Source organism: Cuculus canorus, chromosome 10, assembly GCF_017976375.1.
Source record: "Cuculus canorus isolate bCucCan1 chromosome 10, bCucCan1.pri, whole genome shotgun sequence".
Lineage (NCBI taxonomy): Eukaryota > Metazoa > Chordata > Aves > Cuculiformes > Cuculidae > Cuculus > Cuculus canorus.
Genome location: NC_071410.1, coordinates 14652293 through 14670908, shown reverse-complemented (window position 1 = coordinate 14670908; position 18616 = coordinate 14652293). Strand labels below are relative to the sequence as shown.

The 18616-nt window shown below is 42.6% G+C and overlaps 1 protein-coding gene across 24 annotated transcripts in view; it reads left to right on the top strand.

Annotated features, from left to right (window-relative positions):
• Positions 1-1388: 1388 nt before the first annotated feature.
• Positions 1389-18616, top strand: part of IL1RAPL2 (interleukin 1 receptor accessory protein like 2) — a 408898-nt gene continuing 391670 nt past the window's right edge. For 11 of the 24 annotated variants that reach the window (XM_054075336.1, XM_054075322.1, XM_054075319.1 and 8 more), the window contains exons 1-5: positions 1389-1680; positions 6843-6933; positions 7423-7659; positions 11588-11935; positions 16379-17443. Coding sequence is in view for 1 of the 24 variants with exons in the window: in XM_054075335.1 (XP_053931310.1) it covers positions 11914-11935 (22 nt within the window). In the remaining 23 variants the exon portion in view is untranslated. Of the gene's footprint in view, positions 1984-6842; positions 6934-7422; positions 7660-7744; positions 7817-11587; positions 11936-13603; positions 13680-13940; positions 14017-16378; positions 17444-18616 lie in introns of those variants that run through there. The other 13 variants (XM_054075335.1, XM_054075329.1, XM_054075328.1 and 10 more) reach the window with 10 other exon arrangements.

Here is an 18616-nt window from a genome sequence, read left to right as displayed (position 1 = left end):
TCTAAAAGTTATGGTCTTCAATCTTTAATGAGAGACATCCCTGCCAATGACAAAAATCAGGGAAAAGTGTTCACAGGTTGGCAAATAACGGCAGGTTGATTTGAATTCTCATAAGTGACTGAAAGGTTCTTGTGCCAACCTCAAGTCGTACTCCCCATCCCCAACTGCCACCATGCAACTGCCTGGCCTGTGATGTATGCCAAGGGCACTAACTCATCACAAAAAAAAAAATATATATATAATTGAAAAGGAGGTATAAAATATTGTTTTGCACATTATTCTGTTTTCCTTTCAAATTTTGCTATTAGTTAGACAATGCTGCCCAACACATTAGTAACAGTCACTGTTAATGCGTCACTAATTGTGTCAGCCTTTTCCCGGGAGGAGACACTAATCTTGATAAGATGTTTCAAAATTCCTGCTGATGATTTAAGGCAAGACATCAAAATATTTCATTTACTATAGTATGATACCTCATATTCTGGAAATTACGATGTTGTGAGTACTGTAAATGATATGAAATGGAGTATTAACTTTTCCAAATAAAAAGAGGGATTTGTCCATTTTCGTGGCTAACTATGAAGGAAGCTGAACCATGTCGAGGCTTAATCAGTGTTGCTAATAGATTATAGCGAGTGACTAATTAACACAGGAACTATCTGATATACATCAAAACTTCTGAGATGTTTTCCACCTCTGGGATTTGAGGATCGCAGTTGCCAGTTAGCATGTCTGCTGATTTGGATGTCAGTTCACAGTGACTGGGCTCCATTTGGTTTCCTTGAGACTGCTCTGCCCGTTGTAGACCTGGCTCGCAGTAGCACACCACACCAGCAAACAGCAGGGCATCTGCTGCTCTGCTCAGTGTTGCGGCTCACCTTGGGAAGCAGAGGGGAGACGGTGCAGGGTACTTGCCTTGACATGGCTGACACAGGCATTCTGCTCAATGGGAGCTTTTATTTTCTGGAGTTGTCAATCTGGGATATTTTGTGTGCACAAAATCCTCTTTAAAAATCCCAAACAAACAAAAAAAATGCCCTTAGGACTGAGGCAGAGCCAAATTGCAGAAATAAATTACCCAGACTCAGACAAGCATAAACATTTTTTAAAACGACACGAATGTTAGAGAAGGGGGAAAATTGCCTAGTTTTGAAGAAATGAGAATTCGTCTTGAGGGTATCTGATAATAGACTTAGACTCAGCCAGGCATGGTCCCAGGCAGCTTCACAGATATCGTGTTTGCTCCCTGCCTGCAGGCTGCCTCTCGTGCTCTTCTGAATGTGGTTGGGGACTTCTCCACTATTCTTCCTTCCCCACAACATTCAGTTTCTTGTTTTGTTTGGTAATTAGGGGAGGGCTTCCTTTACAGCTCACCATAGCGGCTGGAAGCAGTCATTTGCTGAAGGCCAGCTGCAAACACCCTACGTACTTTTGGGCTGGTTGAACACAAAGGGCACGACAATGTTTTTTTAACTTTTCTTCATAAGCTCCTCTTTTATTTGTCTTACCCCACCTGCTACTGGTTGTCATAGTTCTATCTTGAACCATGTGTTCTCTGGCTTTACCCTGCAGTTTAATTTCCCTCACAGGTTTGGCTGAAGATGTTCTAAAGTAGTACAAATTGCTATCATCACCGTCTGCTACGACGTATCTGGACCTTAGCTAAGGCCTGACCTGAAGGTAAGAACAGAAGGCTGCGGAGCTAGGGATGCTAAGGAGCAGATGGATCTAACTTCAGAGCGGCGTTTCCAACCAGGATAAGTACGGTTGCTAAGAAAGGAGATCACTTAGGACTGCTGAACAAGTCTGCCATTAGGTGCAAAGGCCAACAACAGCTATGGTGCTCGTACTATCTAATGATCTGTATTCTAAATGATACAGAGAAGAAGGGAACCTACTTTATTCATTCAAGATAAGACAAACCAGCAGATAGACAGTGGCTACCACCCAGAGCACTGCACCTTAAATGTGGCAGAAAATGAGGTAGGTTGAAGAATTTCAATTAGTGTAAAGTGGGAAGGTATGGGTGGAAAAGGGAGAGGGGACAAGACCTGAAGATAAGGTGTGTCTTTCCAGCTAGAACAATCAGGAGAGGAAAGTAGGTGATTCCCGTGTGGGTTGATGACACACATGGCATTTTATATAGGGAGGTGCAATTCCACACCATTCTGTGTTAGATTTGACCTAAGATTTTTTACCTTTATTTTTACAACAATATTTTTAATTGGCCTACTTGACTTTAGTTACACTATGGTAATGTTATGGCCATATGTAGAGCACTAATTTGGATAGAAATGTTCCAGTGAAAGCAATACTTGTGCACGAAATGGTTTGCTATGTGTAGGTTTGGCCATACTCTCAGGACGTTTTGGGAATCTAGATCGTATAGAGTCAAACATGTGAGAAGCAGAGAAGTGATTTGGCCTGGCAGGTGATGCACTGGCCTGGCAGCAAGGAAATTGTATTCTGCTTTGCAGCAGTGCTGTGTTGAGACTTAGAGGTTCATCACCTTTTTCCTCCTTTCCCCTCTTTCTGTTGGTTTTGTCTGTTTACACGTCAAGTGTCTTTCCACTGGCGCACAAGAGATTCCTTCACTGCTGTCGCTGTATGATCCCACTGGTATGGATAACGCATACAGTTTTTAACAGTCCTACCTACAGCCACCAGTAGACACAGGCACTTTTTAAAGCCCAAAGCATGCTAAGATACCTTCCTTTAGACAAAAAGCTTTCCAGAATAAGAAGTTGATGTGCTACTGGAGTATGTTGCCCTTAAGTAATAACAGTGGATCTCATGAACAATTTCAGAACCATGATAGGACAGGTTAACTCTGGATCCAAACCTAAGATTTGCAACTCAGTGCCAATTTCTGTTTAGTGCTGCTTTGAACTGGACTCCAGGATCATTACATGTGGTTTATCACACATCAGATCTCAATGTAATAAAATATTAATTTTAGTAGCAATCATTATTTAACGGAGAACTGTTGAAAGGAGGCTGCTAATTTGCTTCATGATTAAAACTAATGCTAGTAAGAGTGTGAGCCTGTATATATGCGCAGGCACACATACGTTTGTATGTACACATATGTATATTAATGCAAGGCAGAAATCTCATGGCTCCAGAAATTCAGAGAATAAAACACATTGAACTTGTGCACCTCTCAGCCGGCACAGTAGTCAATCTGGGAGATCAGCCCCTCTTGCCTAATACTTTCCAGAGGCATCTTTGGTTATTTTTGCTGTAAACCCTTGTAATAGGTTTAGAGAAAGGGCATAGGGAAGGGAAAGCAAAGCAATGGTAATTCCATTTTACCCTTTAGTTTTAATAAAGGGTGAAGGGCCATTTTCAGGTTGCCTGCAGCTTCAGTGGCTGCAGGAGTTCGTGCTGCAAACACTAGGCCTGTTCTTTAGCAACTGGACATGTAAACATACAGCAATCAAGCATTTAATTTGACTTTGTATGGCTGTGTGACGTTCAGATTGTGAGGAAAATTGGCTGCTATTAAAGGGAAACACTGATGTTTAAATATACATTCATTTCAGTGAAAGGCTGGAGGAACTTTTTAATATTTATAGTGCAATAATTGATCTTTTACCACTGTCAAAAGCTGTTAAAGATGTATCAGCTTGCTATTTCAGCACCATATGCTCTATACAAGTTTCTCACCATGTGTCTTTCCTGCACTTTAGGGGAAGAACATTTGTTAGAATATCAAAACAGAGAATCAGATGATGGTGCCTGTGTAGATGTGTGGGACTTCACTATAAGCCCTCATTTGTATCCAGACCTTTTGAGTGTGGAAAGGTCTGGAGAAAGTACAGTTGGGTCTTTGTGTAGTGAAGTGCAGTAATAGTATTTTGTCAGAAGAATTGGGATTTGAATTTGTTTCAATGTTGGCCATGGTAACTTAATGCAGTGCTGTTGTGAAGGTACTGAACTGCAGCCTTGAAGTAAAGCAAGTGTTCTTCGCACTGGCACATTCACCTCATATAGCTTTTATTGTCACTGCTTAAGTTCTCCTTCCCACTCTTTCTGGGGTCTTACCTCCCTCTTGCCCATATATGAAGTGTAGTGTGATAGAGGAAGGTCCTTGGGGGCTCATGAGGCAGTAGGAACCAAAGTCTTCACAGACCACCGAATACATCTGAAATAAACCCTTTAATTCTTGCCTGAGTTGGTGCATGGAGATTCGTACCCAGAACAAAGGATAAATGAATGTTATGAAATATTATGTGCAAGCTTAAGTCTTCAGATGTTTGCTTTTCTGTAGAGCTCAAGCGTTAGGGCTTAGCGTGGCCAGTGAGAGGTCTCCTCTGGTAAAGAGAAATCAAGTGGGACCAAATCAGTGTAGGTAGTCCCTGTGGCATCTCTCCTCCACAAGATCAGTGGGGAGGGTGTTTGTACTCTGCTGATCTTAGCCTGGGAACATATGGAGCATATAAGTGGCTGCATTGCATTTTTGCCTTCTAGTGGAGTGCAGAAGAGTCTCGGAGAGCTGCCCTGTCAGCTGTGCATGTTTCCATCACATCCCTCTCTGCCAGCCTCACTTTCATTTCCCACATCAGAAATGTTTAGTTAAAATTAAAAGGATTGAGGAAAGAAGCAATAGTAGGGTGGGAAGAAGAGTTGATTAAATTTAATTTCTACTTATTTTATTGTATTACCAGTTTCTGGAGAAAGAGGGGTGGAATGAGTTTGTGTGGCTCATTAAGAACCTGCTTAAAGGGTCAGCCATCCAGTAGTCAGTGAAGAGAGAAAGAAGCCAAGCCTTTGATGAGTCTTGTGACTGGTCATGAGACAATCATGGTCTTTCTAAAGACTCCTTCAGTGGTGGCCCTGTGTCATACCCCACCTGCAAGTTTGAGCTATGTCCATTTTTTGGAAGGAACAGAATTTTTCAGTCCAAGGTTGCAAAGTCTAGAGCAGTTGAAAAAAGCATGCAGCTTTCAGAGCACCCTCAGCTGCTGCCTCCATCAGGAAAGTCCTTGCAGGATTCGGGCCAAGACATAGTTGGCTGGGACTCTTCATAGACTAAGACCAGATGGACCTATTATGGATGGCTAATTGGATTCCTCCCTCAAGGAAAGCTGGGAGGTGTGAGGCATTCAGTTTCTGCTGCTTTTTATCCCTGTGATTTGGGCCCCTTCGTCTTTTAACTGTCTGTGAAAAATCACTGCCATAACATCTCAGAAGGAAGTTACTGTGACGATCTTAACCCTTACTTTATTGGCTGTGCAGCAAATATTGTTGTGCCTTATTATGAGACGATTTTTGAAGATTGTGGAACTTTTACAAATGTGCTCGTTCTCCACAGGGAAAAAAGAAAAGTTCTGATGGGTGGTAGTGTCTGCCCTGGCAGCTTTGTCAAATTCAGAGTTCTTCTTTTAGATGAAATTACAGCCCTCCTTCATTTTGCTGATCTTTTGTCAGGTTTTCTTCCTCTCCCCAACCTTCCAGTGACCTGATCTCTCAGAGAGCATCTAAGAGCATTTATAGACCTCCTGTAACCCAGCAGTGCCTTTGAAGGCTAAGATGTTAAACTATGATCTTTTATCCTGCTGTTTTCCCTCTTAACCTTCCTCTCTGATTTTAGTCACGGTTTCCCCTTACGCACAGCTGGCTGTCAGAGTCAAGAGAGACTTTTGGAAGCAGCCTAGAAGCAGAAGTTACTTAGGGTAATCTTCCTGACAACAGCATGCTGACAGGTTTTCCAAAGTCGTGATTTTCTGTGTGGACTGTTTTGAGCTAGATTAAATTATCTGAGTGTGAAACAATCTAGTATGATCCTTGATGGATAACCCACGGCTGGGAGTGTTGTTTGACGTGTGACGCCACCAAAATCTGCTATGCGTGTGTTTTTATATTCACCTGTAAGTGGATGAGGTTTGCTTATATGCAGTAAAACAAGATAAGGCAAAAGCTCGGAGAAAAGGAGCAAGCAGAAAGGTTCCAATGTTTGTGGACTGCTTTCTAAGTGAGACTGGCAAGGCCAAGAAAACTAGAGATGTTTGGGAGAAGTTACCATGGCAGCTTTACTTCATGTTAGTCAAGGTAACACCTGACAGGAAGACTGATAGTCTTAAAACCGCAGCATCTGTGTGCCTGGCATAGTGATGTGGTGCTGGGAGCCAGGACACCTGGGAGCTGTATCCAGCATTTCTGCTGCAACCCTAAAGATGCTACTTACTCTTATGCTGTTATTTCTCCTTCATCTGCTGACTTTCCTCTGCAAATGCTGTCCCCTGTATTTGAACAGCACCTGACACAATGGGGCTTTGCTTCTTATTGAAAGATTTCTTTGCCTCAGGAATGATACCTGATGCTAAAAAATGCCACCCCGTTTTTCTGGGGGATGAGTCAATGACTGTAACATTCCAAAGGGTCACAGCAAAGCAATTAGTCTCATCCCTGCTTCCAGGGGAAGGAATTTGGGAATGCAGGATGTAGTCAGGCACCACGTTCTGGATCTGAGGGTCTGCTTTGGACAATTGCATAGGTCTTAAGATCAGTTGGTGGGGAATATTATTCAGGACCACCGTGTGATTCTGGAACAGAGCTAAGTCCATCTCTGAGCAGCCGGTGAGCCTGTAGTACTTGTCTGGAAGGTGGCAGGTTCAGGTCTGAATCTCTGCCATGATGGAATTCAGGTTGGGTGTCCAACACTTCAAACATCTTGGATGCTGCTCTGTTTCCTATTCTTCATAGCAAAAGGCAGAAACATTAAACAATTGCTGTGTAGGTACATTGTGTGCGTAAGTGGAAATGTTATTCACTTGTGGTTCACAGCTGTGATTCTTTCCCACCAGTCTCTAGATCATGTTTTTCTTTTTCTCTTTCAGGGAACAGATATTGAAGACAAAAAGGACTTGGGAAAACAAAAAGGCGTTAAGCACAAGTACTCCAGCGATGCTTTTATCACCTGATGGTAAGGTATGGACTCAATCTCACACTTAGTTGTGTGTAATATGACTTGAGATCCTAAAGACAGATCCAGTGCTCCCTTGATCCTGCATTCCTTATGCAGCTCCAGTACCTTCTAACATCACAGGAAGATCTGCAAATCAGTCAGAAATAAAGGACTGAGCCTTATGTCACAGCAAGTCTTTCCTGCTAAAAATTTAAAATGCCAGGTAGCTGCATATTTCTATAGGTAATGTGTCAATGGATGCTGCAATAACACAGTAAAATATTTTTCAGCAGTGTGTAGTGAGGAGGGACTAGCTCTTTGTGCCCTCGGACTGGCTGTGTTTCCTCATGAGGCTACACATTTTACTTTATTTAAGGATTTTTTTTCTCCCAGAAATAGAGGAAGTGCTTTGAAATTAACAGGTGCTATACAACAGAGATAACAAACTTAATTCATTACTAATTAGTTTGTGTTTCAGTACAACTTAATTGATTCAATGCTTCATTCATTAGGCAGAATGGGAAATGGTTTCTCCACTGAAGGCCCTTTTGCAGCCACCGCAGGCAAGCCCTTGGGAGGCGCTAAGGAAAGCCAGCTCCCATGGGAATCACTAAGGTACTTCTTTACATCCCACGTGGTCACTGATATTTGGAATTGCTGACTGAAAGCGATGATGGCTAATTCAAGAACACACTGACACAAACAAGGCAGAAGCCCTGCACATTTGGCCTACGCATCACTAGGGACAGGTTCGTGACATTATCTTACATAAATCATTGTCCTATATTATAAACTTAAGATCATGTTTTAATCTGCATTTTCTGTATTCTTTACCAGGTTCCAAGAGGCATCTAGTGAACAAATGATTATGTTGGGTTGCCTGACTTCTTATCGGAATTACATTAGGTAATAGAGCTCTGTTTAGGTCGGGAATAGCAATAGGAGGTATTCTGCCTGCCAAGTGTTTTGTCTTCTCTTGTTAAGTAAAGTTTGTGGTGCTTTCTTTTTTTCTGGATGTGTCGTAGTATGACTCTGTCTTGTATCTAAATTTACTCTTGCCAGACTTGTAGGACTTAAACATCTTTTTGAACGTCTTTCTTTTTTCTGAGTTCAGTAATTCCTGCATGTGGGTGGACAGAGGGCACAAACAGCGCCTACCTCTTCTTAGGAGAGGAGACTAATAACAAAATTCATATTTTGTTTCCTGTTCTCAATTACTAATGTTGCTTATAAAAGAAAATCTGCTTTCTTAGAAGTATTGTTTTAGAATTTAGAACACAGTAGCAAGCGTAACTCCCCAAGGCAATTGCTTCCTTCTTATAACTTCTTAAATATATGTTCCTGTGGTGGTACTAAAATGAAGTAGAGAATTCACTTTAGACAAGGTGTATTAGATGATGTGCGTAACATAATTACTATGGAAATTGCTGTAACCAGTACAGCTAAGTATAAAGTTTGTTTCTTGCCTTTGGTAACTTAGGATTTTTTTCTTTTTTCACTAGATTTCATGATACTGAATTAGAAGAATTAGATTCAGTGGCAAAAATTCAGAAAAGAAAATATCTGTGTGCAGTTCTTTGAACAAAAGACAATGAAAAATGATACCACAGTTTTCTACCTTTCCCCCCCTCCAATGAGTTCTGTTACATTTACTCAATCTTGTAATATTTTTCAAAACTGCATTCCTGCAAACTCAGTCTGATGTTTTGAAAAATGGAGATTCTGTGCTCCTGTGCCCAGAGCATAATACATAATCAGGAAAAAGTAGTGGAAGTTGAAAGAAGTGGAGTTTTGGCACTATCTTGCTTCTAGCACTGAGAACATGGCTTTTGTTTTATATTTTTTTCCTCAGAGCCGTGTTTTTTCTTCTGAACCAAATTCTAGCAGTTTGTTTATTTGGAAAATTTGACCCAGTCCTGACTACAGCTGTGGAATGAATATGAAGAATGACAGGAAGCAAGCTTTTTCCTCACCCTTTTTATACCAGAGCATTATAGTACAACTGGCTTCACCCGAAGTCTCTGAAGTCCTTGGGAATGTCACTGATGCAGTAGGGTGTGAAACCAGTACTTCTATCAGTGACTGTACAATGGACAGATTTGAGGTTTACATCCAGTATTGAATTTCCACCAATTGACAAATCCAATGTATTAATTTTCATCTGTTCAATACATAGCCAAAGGCTTTCCTGGGACAGAAGATGAATTTATTAAGACTGATAGCTGGCCTTTTTTTTTTTTTTTTTTTGCTTTTGCATTCTTATTCCTAGAAGTATCTACCTTGTCCGTCGACTGCAGGAATGGTAGACTTTGAGGTCTGGGAACTGATGAAGACCATTGTACGGGGGGGTAGCAATATTCCTATTGCTACCTTTGGGGAAAATTTGAGCTAAAAGCTATCTGGTTTCTGTTGGAGAGCAGCAATCAGTTCTATGGTATTTATTTTTGCTTACTGCATCTTTCAGATATCCTAGCAAAAGCTGCCTCTGTTTAGGCATCTGGCTTTGTCTCATTAACTTGATGAGCCTTGATGCTCCACTCATCCGTTTCTCTCATAAACAGCTCTGTGTCTCATTTTCCTGCTGCCTCCTTCTCATAGGATGCATGCTTATCTACAAATTTGGACTCCTTCTTAGCTTAAAACTCACCTGAAAAATTAATTTAAAATTACCCATGGTAAACAAAGTAATGACAATCTTTGTGTTAGCTCCTCAGCTGGCAGATGTAATCATGGGCTTAGATTTTTTTTGAGCCTTGAGTCAGGTTTGACTGTGTAAAGGTAAAGCTGCTGTGCTGAGATGTTCTCTCTTACAGGTAGGCACCATCAAGGGCTGGTACAAAAGAATAGTTAATTTCCTAGGGTTTTTTACATCACTTGTGTCTTTGGTCTGATGGATTTGAAATCTACAGCAATTAGAATAAATTCCTTTATTTGCCAAAATTAAAGCTGCATCGTCCCATGTACCATTCCATAATGGCAAGATTTTACTGTGAAGATTATAGGAATCTCTCTCACTGTCATGCATATTGAAGTAGGTACCTTTCTCTTATAAAATTTGATAAAAGGGACCATCATTATCCTTGCAGCCTTCGGTGCATTCTGTGCTTTCTCAGTTAGCTCAACTTCCACTTCTCTAATCCTTTAAAATTCTTCAAGGACAGACTAGGGAAGATCGGATGAGCATTTGTTGTTGTTGTGGTGCTTTATTGTTCTGCATAAAATGAAGCCTTGCTACCTATTCCCTTTCCTCTCCAGGGCAGTGGCTCAAAATAGCTTAAGAGGGACATTTTTCTGTTTAACTATATCTGTGCGGTGCCGGTAGCATGCAGCACAGCGAGACTTAACGTAAAGGTTTGTTGCATACCAGTCCTTGGGAAGTGTTGATCCAAGACGAGCCCTACTGTTATGAATGGACTGGTAGTGGAGAAATGTAGTACCAAGCTGTGCATCATGTCCTGGACTCCCATTGCCTGCTGCTTTGACCCTTCGTACCATCACTGGCTTCACAGAAGTTACTCGGGGAATGAAGTCCCACAACTTTTGAACATTTATTCTTGAATAAAAGAATAAAAATCATCTCCGGATAGATTCTAGACATAAAGACTGGTGCAAGATCTATCTGAGGTCTCCACAAGACAGGCTGTTTTAATGGAGCCTGTTGAGCCAAGTCAAATCTGAAGGTCTCCTCCTTTTTGATTTTTACCACTGTTAAGTGGTGCCCAAGGGGCATTCAAATTGCATCAAGTAAAGCTCTGGGCTGAATTCTTCCTATGGTCCATCACTGCTAACTTATAAATCTATTACATAAGCAGGAAAGCCATGTGGGACAGAGGATGTTTAACAGAAGTTGTATAGATAATCCATAAACGCTGTCTTGCTGGGAAACAGAACAGAAAACACTGTTACTTTGGCAATGAAAGATCTGAGGATAACTCACCAAATCCTATAATTAAATGACTCTTAGTGTTCCTAAATGTTGATGTTTCATCTAGATGTCCTAAATAGAATTAATTAGAAGCTAATTAAAAGACCCTTCTGCTTTCTTTCAAAATCTTTCTGGTGTTGAGTATAGTGAGTTTATCTATTCACAGAGCACCATGAATTACTCTCCTGTTTAAGAAAAAAATTGATTGCTGTTCTAATACTTATTGAACACCTATAACAGATGCTTAAATCTCTACAAGCTTGAGATAATTAAAATAATAAATCTATACTCATTTGACAAGGCTGTTAGCAGGAATCAAAGGTATAAATAAACTAGTGGTGCTGTGAGACATTATTGTGCCAGCGTTATGATGGTGCTCTTATGGAAATTTCAAGCTTGATTCTGCAGTCTTTATTTAGGCAGTACTTAGTAATCAAATGTTGTTTTTGTTAATAAGGCAGTACTTAGTAAAAATATCGGGATCAGGGTGCGGGACTGTAAAACAGCAAAGACTTTAAGAGCCTGTCCTTCTATCACAGGGCTAGTGTCTCAGCACTCAGCTGTCATTGCCTATATCTTCTGGGAGTGGTGAATAATTATTTGTAGTAGTATGTGGGTACCTGCATTTGGACTTTGCAGTTCTTGGCTGCCAAAGTGTGCCTCTTAGGCTGGCAGATGTCACCTTATGCCTAACCTAGGGGCAGAGGTGTGGTAAGGAGACTCAGCTTCCATCTCCCTTCTTCCCTTTGCAGCAACAAAACTACACGTCCTGTTTCATCAGAAGAAACCCCTGCGGTCTCCAGCACTACCGGAGGGAGCTGGCGCAGCCCTAAGCTGGGGTGTTGGACAGAAGAATTCAGGAGTCGCTGAGCCCGAGAAAAAGAGATTGTTCTCCTGAAGCCTGATAATCAGAGTGCTCCTTGGGCAGTGTTGTGCTATGTCCCTGACCCAAGGCTTTTGTATCATTGACTATTTCATGTCCAATATCTGAATCGTTCTTGAAACAGACTGAAAACTCTCTCTTGCTTCTTCAAGCTGAGTACCTGAAGGAGACTCTAGACCAAAGGGCACTACTAAGATGCTGAAGCTTCTTGACCGTGGTAAGGATATACCTGTGTCTCCATGATATCCAGCACTCTGGAAATCTCTTTTAACTTCTGAAAGGAGTTGGGTGCCAAGATCAGCGGAGAAGTACTTGTAGGTTAGCCGTGCCATTAGATAAATCAGGAGGTGTAGCTCTGACATAGCCTTGCTTGCTTGGCTGGCTACTGGGGCAGGAACACTGGAGCTGCACATTGTGCTTTACTCCCCAGTGCCTGCAGCAGAGGCATATTGATCACTTTCATTATACGAACAAGTTAGTGAATTATCTCTCTGGGCACTGAGAATGAAAGCATGGACAAGACAGAACATGGCACAGGCAGGAAGAAAATGTCTAGCACCCCTGTGTGCGTGGAGATGGCTTGAAAGTAGTTGGTTTTAATAATTCTGTGTGAAGCCCATGAAGACACCAGAGTGATATAAATTATTCTCCCATCTACACAGCCCCTGACCAAAAAAGACATCTAACAGGGCTGAGAAAGGCCAGGAGAAGCAGACATCCTTGGGAAAGGTGATGATCATCCAAAAGAACCTCTAAGACTTTAACACTGTCTTTTTATAAAAGAGCTGTGAGACTAGAGATCTTGATTCACATAGTGAGACTCGCACGACAATAACTAGACAAGGAAACAAACAAACAAAAATCATTTTAAGAAAGATCAGTGTTTGCTTTCATCTCACCACAGTGGTAGCCTTGCGATTAGTTGTGATGTTCTCTTGTTTTCAGACTAATGAGTATGTTAAATAGTGTTTTGTATATAATTTCTGGCACCATGTCAGCCTCTTAAGATCACTTGAAAGGGAGATCAGGAGGAAGAATGCCACAGCAGAGCTTGGAAAATAACTTTGCAAGTCTTTCTCTTGTTTTTCCTTTCCTCCAGTCTTCATGGGAGTCCCACAAGAATCCTGGCTGGCAAAGGAGACACAGCATTGTTAAACTCAAGGCAATGCCAGCCACATGTTTTATAAGTGGGTCGCACTTTGTGATGCGAGGTGCTCACCTCAGTGCTGCAATTGCATACATCCTTTTTTGGGCCTGCAAAGTCCCTGGCAACATCTCTGTTGTCCTATGGCTTTTTGCTTCGCTGTCGTATTTGTGCTTTCAGGTGCTCTATTTGCACTGCAACTTTGGTTTTTTTGGGGGGCATTTTTTTTTCCCTTCCTCTCTATCTCTGATAGCAAAAGAAACTTACCAGCACTTCATTAATCACATTTTTTTTCTTCCATAGCAAATATAAATAAATAAATCTTTGTCAAGGAAACTCCAATGGCATGCTCCCCTGCAGATAATTATTACTTCCCTGTCAGCAAAAGGTTATAAAAATTTTCCTTTTGGGAAAATGCCGTAGAGGCTTTTTTTCCTGGCAGGCAAATCTTGTACAGATGTTCTTCTCTGGATAGTACAGCTGAAATGCTCCTTGTAGGATAACCTGACATAAATGCTTCTGTTAGGCTCATTTCTGTGTCATTGAAAGACTGTTGACTGTTTTCCTAGGAGGAAAAAAAAAGAAGCCTTCTGTGGTTTCCTCCTACTGGGAAACATTATTCAGGTACCTTTTCTGTCAGGAAAATACAAATTAAAAGTGCTAATTTTTCTCTTTAAAAGCATCAGAGACTTGTTTGAGAAAAGCTGTTAAACACATGCTTAAATCTTTCTGTATTTACAGGGACGGATTCTTACCTGCTCGTGTGTTGACTAGCTGCACAGCAGGGATTGCTCAGCTAACCAGATTCTTTAGTGCTGTGAGTACAAGTTCACAAGTGAAGTGGAAGATTTCCTAGCTGAGTGGAATGATTTGCTGCTAGAGCCATGGTTTAGCTGACACTGGCAGCACTTTCATCTGGCTTGGCTGGATGGACTCTTTCCTAGTAGCAGCTGTCTTGCATAGAATCATTCCTGGCAAGTTGTCTGAGGGAAACATCACCTTCTGTAGTGTCTGTGGTGGAGTTAGATGGAAAGCCAAACCTTTCTATGTCATAAACCCTCCTGTTTTCTGTTCCCAGCTGCAACTGAATGGTGCTGCAGTGCCTGGCCCTAAACCCTCTCACTTAGGAGTGTCTGGAGGAAACTGGATGGCAGGTGCATGTTTATTCTGTGGTATATTCACTGTATTTTTGGGTGGGGAGTGATTAGTGGTCTCTCTCCATAAACATGAACTCCGTGGTTGACTTAGTTGCCTTGTGTCAGGTGTTGTGAGAGCCAGGAGAAGAGGAGCACAGAAGAGCATGTTGGTCCAGGGCAGCGTGTCTATGCATGGTGGCTGCTATCTCTGATGCCTGTTTCTGGGCTTGGTTTTGTCTAAACTCAAAAAAAAATATATTTTAGAAGGTAGGGGTTTTTGTTTTTTTTTTTTTAATTCTTCTCTTCCAGCCACTTTTTTTCCCACTGGGAGTGGGGAATGAAGAGACCGCTTTGGGCATTTTTGACTTTTGACTATCAGCTATGCAATGGAAGTGTTTGACATTAAAGAGTAGGTCTTAATTGCTGACATGAATCAATGCGCTGTGCGTGTGTGTATAGGAGAAAGAGTGAGCTACTCAAGAAAATTATTGCTTTTCACCCTCTTAATTACTGCTGCTCTGAGGTCTCAGCTGAGGTCTAAGTGCTGTTTCTCGGCTGCTTTGTGTTGAAGACAGAATAAATTCATTCTGAAAATTAAGAGGAAATGGAAAATGATTTGTAGTTCATACAGGTCTAATTTGGTCTCATTCCCTTCTGTCAGTCTGCCTTCTTCTTGTGAACTACCAGTAGAGTCACGCATGCAAACGAGTGGTGGAATCTGCTGTCACAATGGAGCTGAACAGCAGCAGCTGCTCTGGGGAGACTGCTGCAGAGCTAGACTGAGCCAATTTGACATTGCTTTTTTTTTCAGTAGGACAAAGAATTGGGTGTGACTTAATGAAAACTGCTGTCAAAGGTGCTCTGCCCCAGCCATGTGTTGTGATGCTCAGTGAAGATAGTGGTTGCCTCATAGGAAAGTTAAAAACATGCTGCTTGGTCTCTTCATCATGGAGAGATTGGGCAAGCGTTAAAGCCAGTGGAGCTCACCAAAGGCAAAAGTAACAGACCCATCGGATGAGCAATTTCTTGGAAAAGCAGACAAAATAATGGCCTGTTTATAGGAAGTTGACCCACTGCATGGATCTCATCATGCAACAAAGATATTTCTCTGTCCTCTCATATAATTTGTTGTTGGTTCAGAGAGTGGGAGGAAGTGCTGAAATGGTGATGTTTTAGGAAAAGCACCACCAGAGATGAGTGCGCGAAGTTAGGCAGAGGGCATTTGACTGGCCAGAGGAGGCAGACTGCTGGGCACGTGAGGTGAAGACAATAACATGCTTGAAAATTAAGTGGAAAAATTAGCCTTTAAAGCAGCAGCATGCTAGGGAGAGTGAGGGAAGTTGATGGAGTTGTATTGCTTTCATATGAGTGCAAGGAAATAAAATCCCCAGAGGCACTGGTGCTGCAGGGATGAAGAGGCTATGGAAGCAAATGCTTTGGAGGGAAAATACAGTTGGTGCGAAACATCAATGTGGGTTTGAGAGTGACCATAGCTAAGAGGAAGTACAAGGACACCTGGTACGTACAAGGACTGGGAACATGACATAGGAATTCCAGTTTGTGGACTCTTGCTCCACCCCCAAAGCTTTGAATGTATATAAGCTTATTCTAAACTCTTATGTTCTCCTCTTGTGAGATCTCTCTCCACTACCTGCCTTTATTACAAGGAATACCTGCCTGCAGACCAGTATAGTGTTTATCTATGAATCCTTGACAATGTAGCATCTTTACTGGATTAACCTCCCCAAACCAGCAGTGATGTATGGGAGACTGCCTTGTCCCCTCTGACTCATTTGAGTTGTTATAAATGAGTAAAGCTGAACTTGTAAGAGAGCGAAAAATACCTCCTAAAATATAAGTAAAAAGTAAAAGGTTTCTCCAAGGTTTAAGCCAATATTCCTTTGATGGGAAGTCACAACTAGGAGTTGTTCAGGCACTAGTGGATGTATTTAAAGTACAGCTCTGCACAACATAGTCAGAAAGAGTCCTGCTAGCCTTACCAATTCTCTTCTGTTAAACAGAAGTGTTTGCTTGCAGAGCAGGAAGGGCACTCTTGACTGTCTGCCCAGCCTGATATGCTGACCACCAAACTGCAGGGTCACGTCCCTCTTGCTTGTGTGTGACAAACTCCCCTTTTCAAAGCTAGGCTTGCACTTGAAATAAACTCCCTCAAGGTAACAGTTCAGAACTTGTTTTCGGAAGAGGCTTTCAGTATCTACCTATTTCTTTCCAGCAGTAGATGGCAGCAATTTTCTTACGCCTAATCTGATAAGATCTGTATGTTAATTACTGTAAATTAATGTATTTTAAAAGTTAAAGACTTCAGTTGCCATTTTCAGCAGTCATTATTAACTAAGATGTCATTCTTGCTGTTCTCCAGATAGTCCAGCACCAGGCAACAGCAGAGACCAGTGCCTGAGCCTACCTGTCCTGTGCTCGTCTTCTGAAAAGCCCAGCTAGTGCCAGGGATGCTCTCTGCCTCAGCCTCCATGGTGGTGAGGCAGCATGGGACCAACAGCCAGCCAAGCTGGCCCTCTAGACCTTCGGCCGTTGGTGGTGCCACCAGGAACCAGCAAGAGGTAGCCCAGCCTCCAGCTCTTTTGGGGTTGTACTTTGGGGATAATACAGGTGTGAGAAACTATGGGCCCACATCTTCACCTCCAGCTAGGAGGGGAAGTAAATAGCTTGGCAAATAATGAGGTACAAAAAAGTCCTATGATGAAAGAATGGTTAAACAAAGTCTGAAGAAAAAGCAGAAATGATCTGGCTCAGAAATAATCTGTGTGTATTGTTCTCAGCTGACTATTGCCTCTTGTACATACTTCACATGTATTTCCAGTTGTGTAGGGATGAAGTCAGGAAGGCCAAGGCGCAGCTGGAGCTGAACTTGGCAAGGGAAGTAAAGACCAACAAGAAGAGCTTTTACAGGTGCATCAATCAAAAGAGGAAGATCAAAGAGAACGTACCCCCACTGGTGACTGGATATGGGGATCATGTATCAACAGATGAGGAGAAGACTGAGGTACTTAACAACTTTTTTGGCTCAGTCTTCACCGATAACTGCTCCCCTCACCTCTCCTGGGTTATGGACAGCAAGATGGTGACCAGGGGGGTAGAGCCTCTCCCACAGTAGAGGAGGATCAGGCTCATGAACACCTGAGGAACCTGAACATACATGTCTATGGGACCTGATGAGATGCATCCCAGAGTCCTGAGGGAATTGGCAGATGTGGTTACCAAGCCACTCTCCATGATATTTGAAAAGTCATGGCAGTCAGGAGAAGTCGCTGGTGACTGGAAGAGGGGTAACGTTGTGCCCATTTTTAAAAAGGGTAGAAAAGACGACTCTGAGAACTACCGACCTGTCAGCCTCACCTCTGTGCCTGGGAAGATCATGGAACAGATCCTTCTAGAAGCTATGCTAAAGCATGTGGAGGACAGGAAGGTGATTAATGGCAGTGAGCATGGCTTCACCAGGGGCAAGTCCTGTCTGACCAGCTTGGTGGCTTTCTGTGATGGGAGTGCAGCAGTGGACAAGGGTAAACTGACGGATGTAATCTAGCTAGACTTCTGTAAAGCCTTTAACACAGTCCTCCACAACATCCTTCTCTCTAAATTGGAGAGATACGGATTTGATGGGTGGACGGTAAGAAACTGAATAAGAAACTGATTGGATGGTCTTATTCAAAGAGTAGTGGTCAGTGGCTCGAAGTCCAGATGGAGATCCGTGAGAAGTGGTGTTTCTCAGGGCTCCATACTGGGACCAGTGCTGTTCAATAACTTTATCAATGATATTGACAGCGAGATTGAGTGCACTCTTAGCAAGTTTGTGGATGATGCCAAGCTGAGTGGTGTAGTTGCCATACTGGAAGGATGGGATGTCATCCAGAGGGACCTGGACAGACTGGAGAAGTGGGCGTCTGAGAACCTCATGAGGTTCAAGAAGGCCAAGGGTAAGGTCCTGCACCTGGGTTGAGGCAGTCCTTGTTTTCAGTACACGATGGGGGATCGCATGGTTGAGAGCAGCCCTGCAGAGAAGGACTTTGGAGTGCTGGTTGATGAGAAGCTCGACATGAGCCGGCAGTGTGTGCTCTCAGCCCAGAAGGGCAACTGTATCCTGGGCTGCATCAAAAGAAGTGTGGTCAGCAGGCCAAGGGAGGGGATTCTGCCCCTCTGTTCCTCTCTTGTGAGACCACATCTGGAGTCCTGTGTCCAGTTCTGGAATCCTCACCATAAGAAGGATATAGAGCTGTTGGAACGGGTCCAGAGGAGGCTACAAAGATGATCAGAGGGGGCTGGAGCACCTTCCATACGAGGAGAGGCTGAGAGAGTTGGGGTGGTTCAGCCTGGAGAAGAGAAGGCTCAGAGGAGATCTTACAGTGACCTTCCAGTACCTGAAGGAGGCCTACAGGAATGCTGGAGAGGGGCTGTTCATAAAGGCTTGTGAAGATAGGACGAGGGGGAATAGGTAAAAACTGGAGAGGGGCAGATTTAGACTAGGCATTAGGAAGAATTTCTTCACTATGAGAGCAGTGAAACACTGGCCCAGGTTGCCCAGGGAAGCTGTGGCTGCCCCATCCCTGGAGGTGTTCAAGGCCAGGTTGGATGGGGCCTTGGG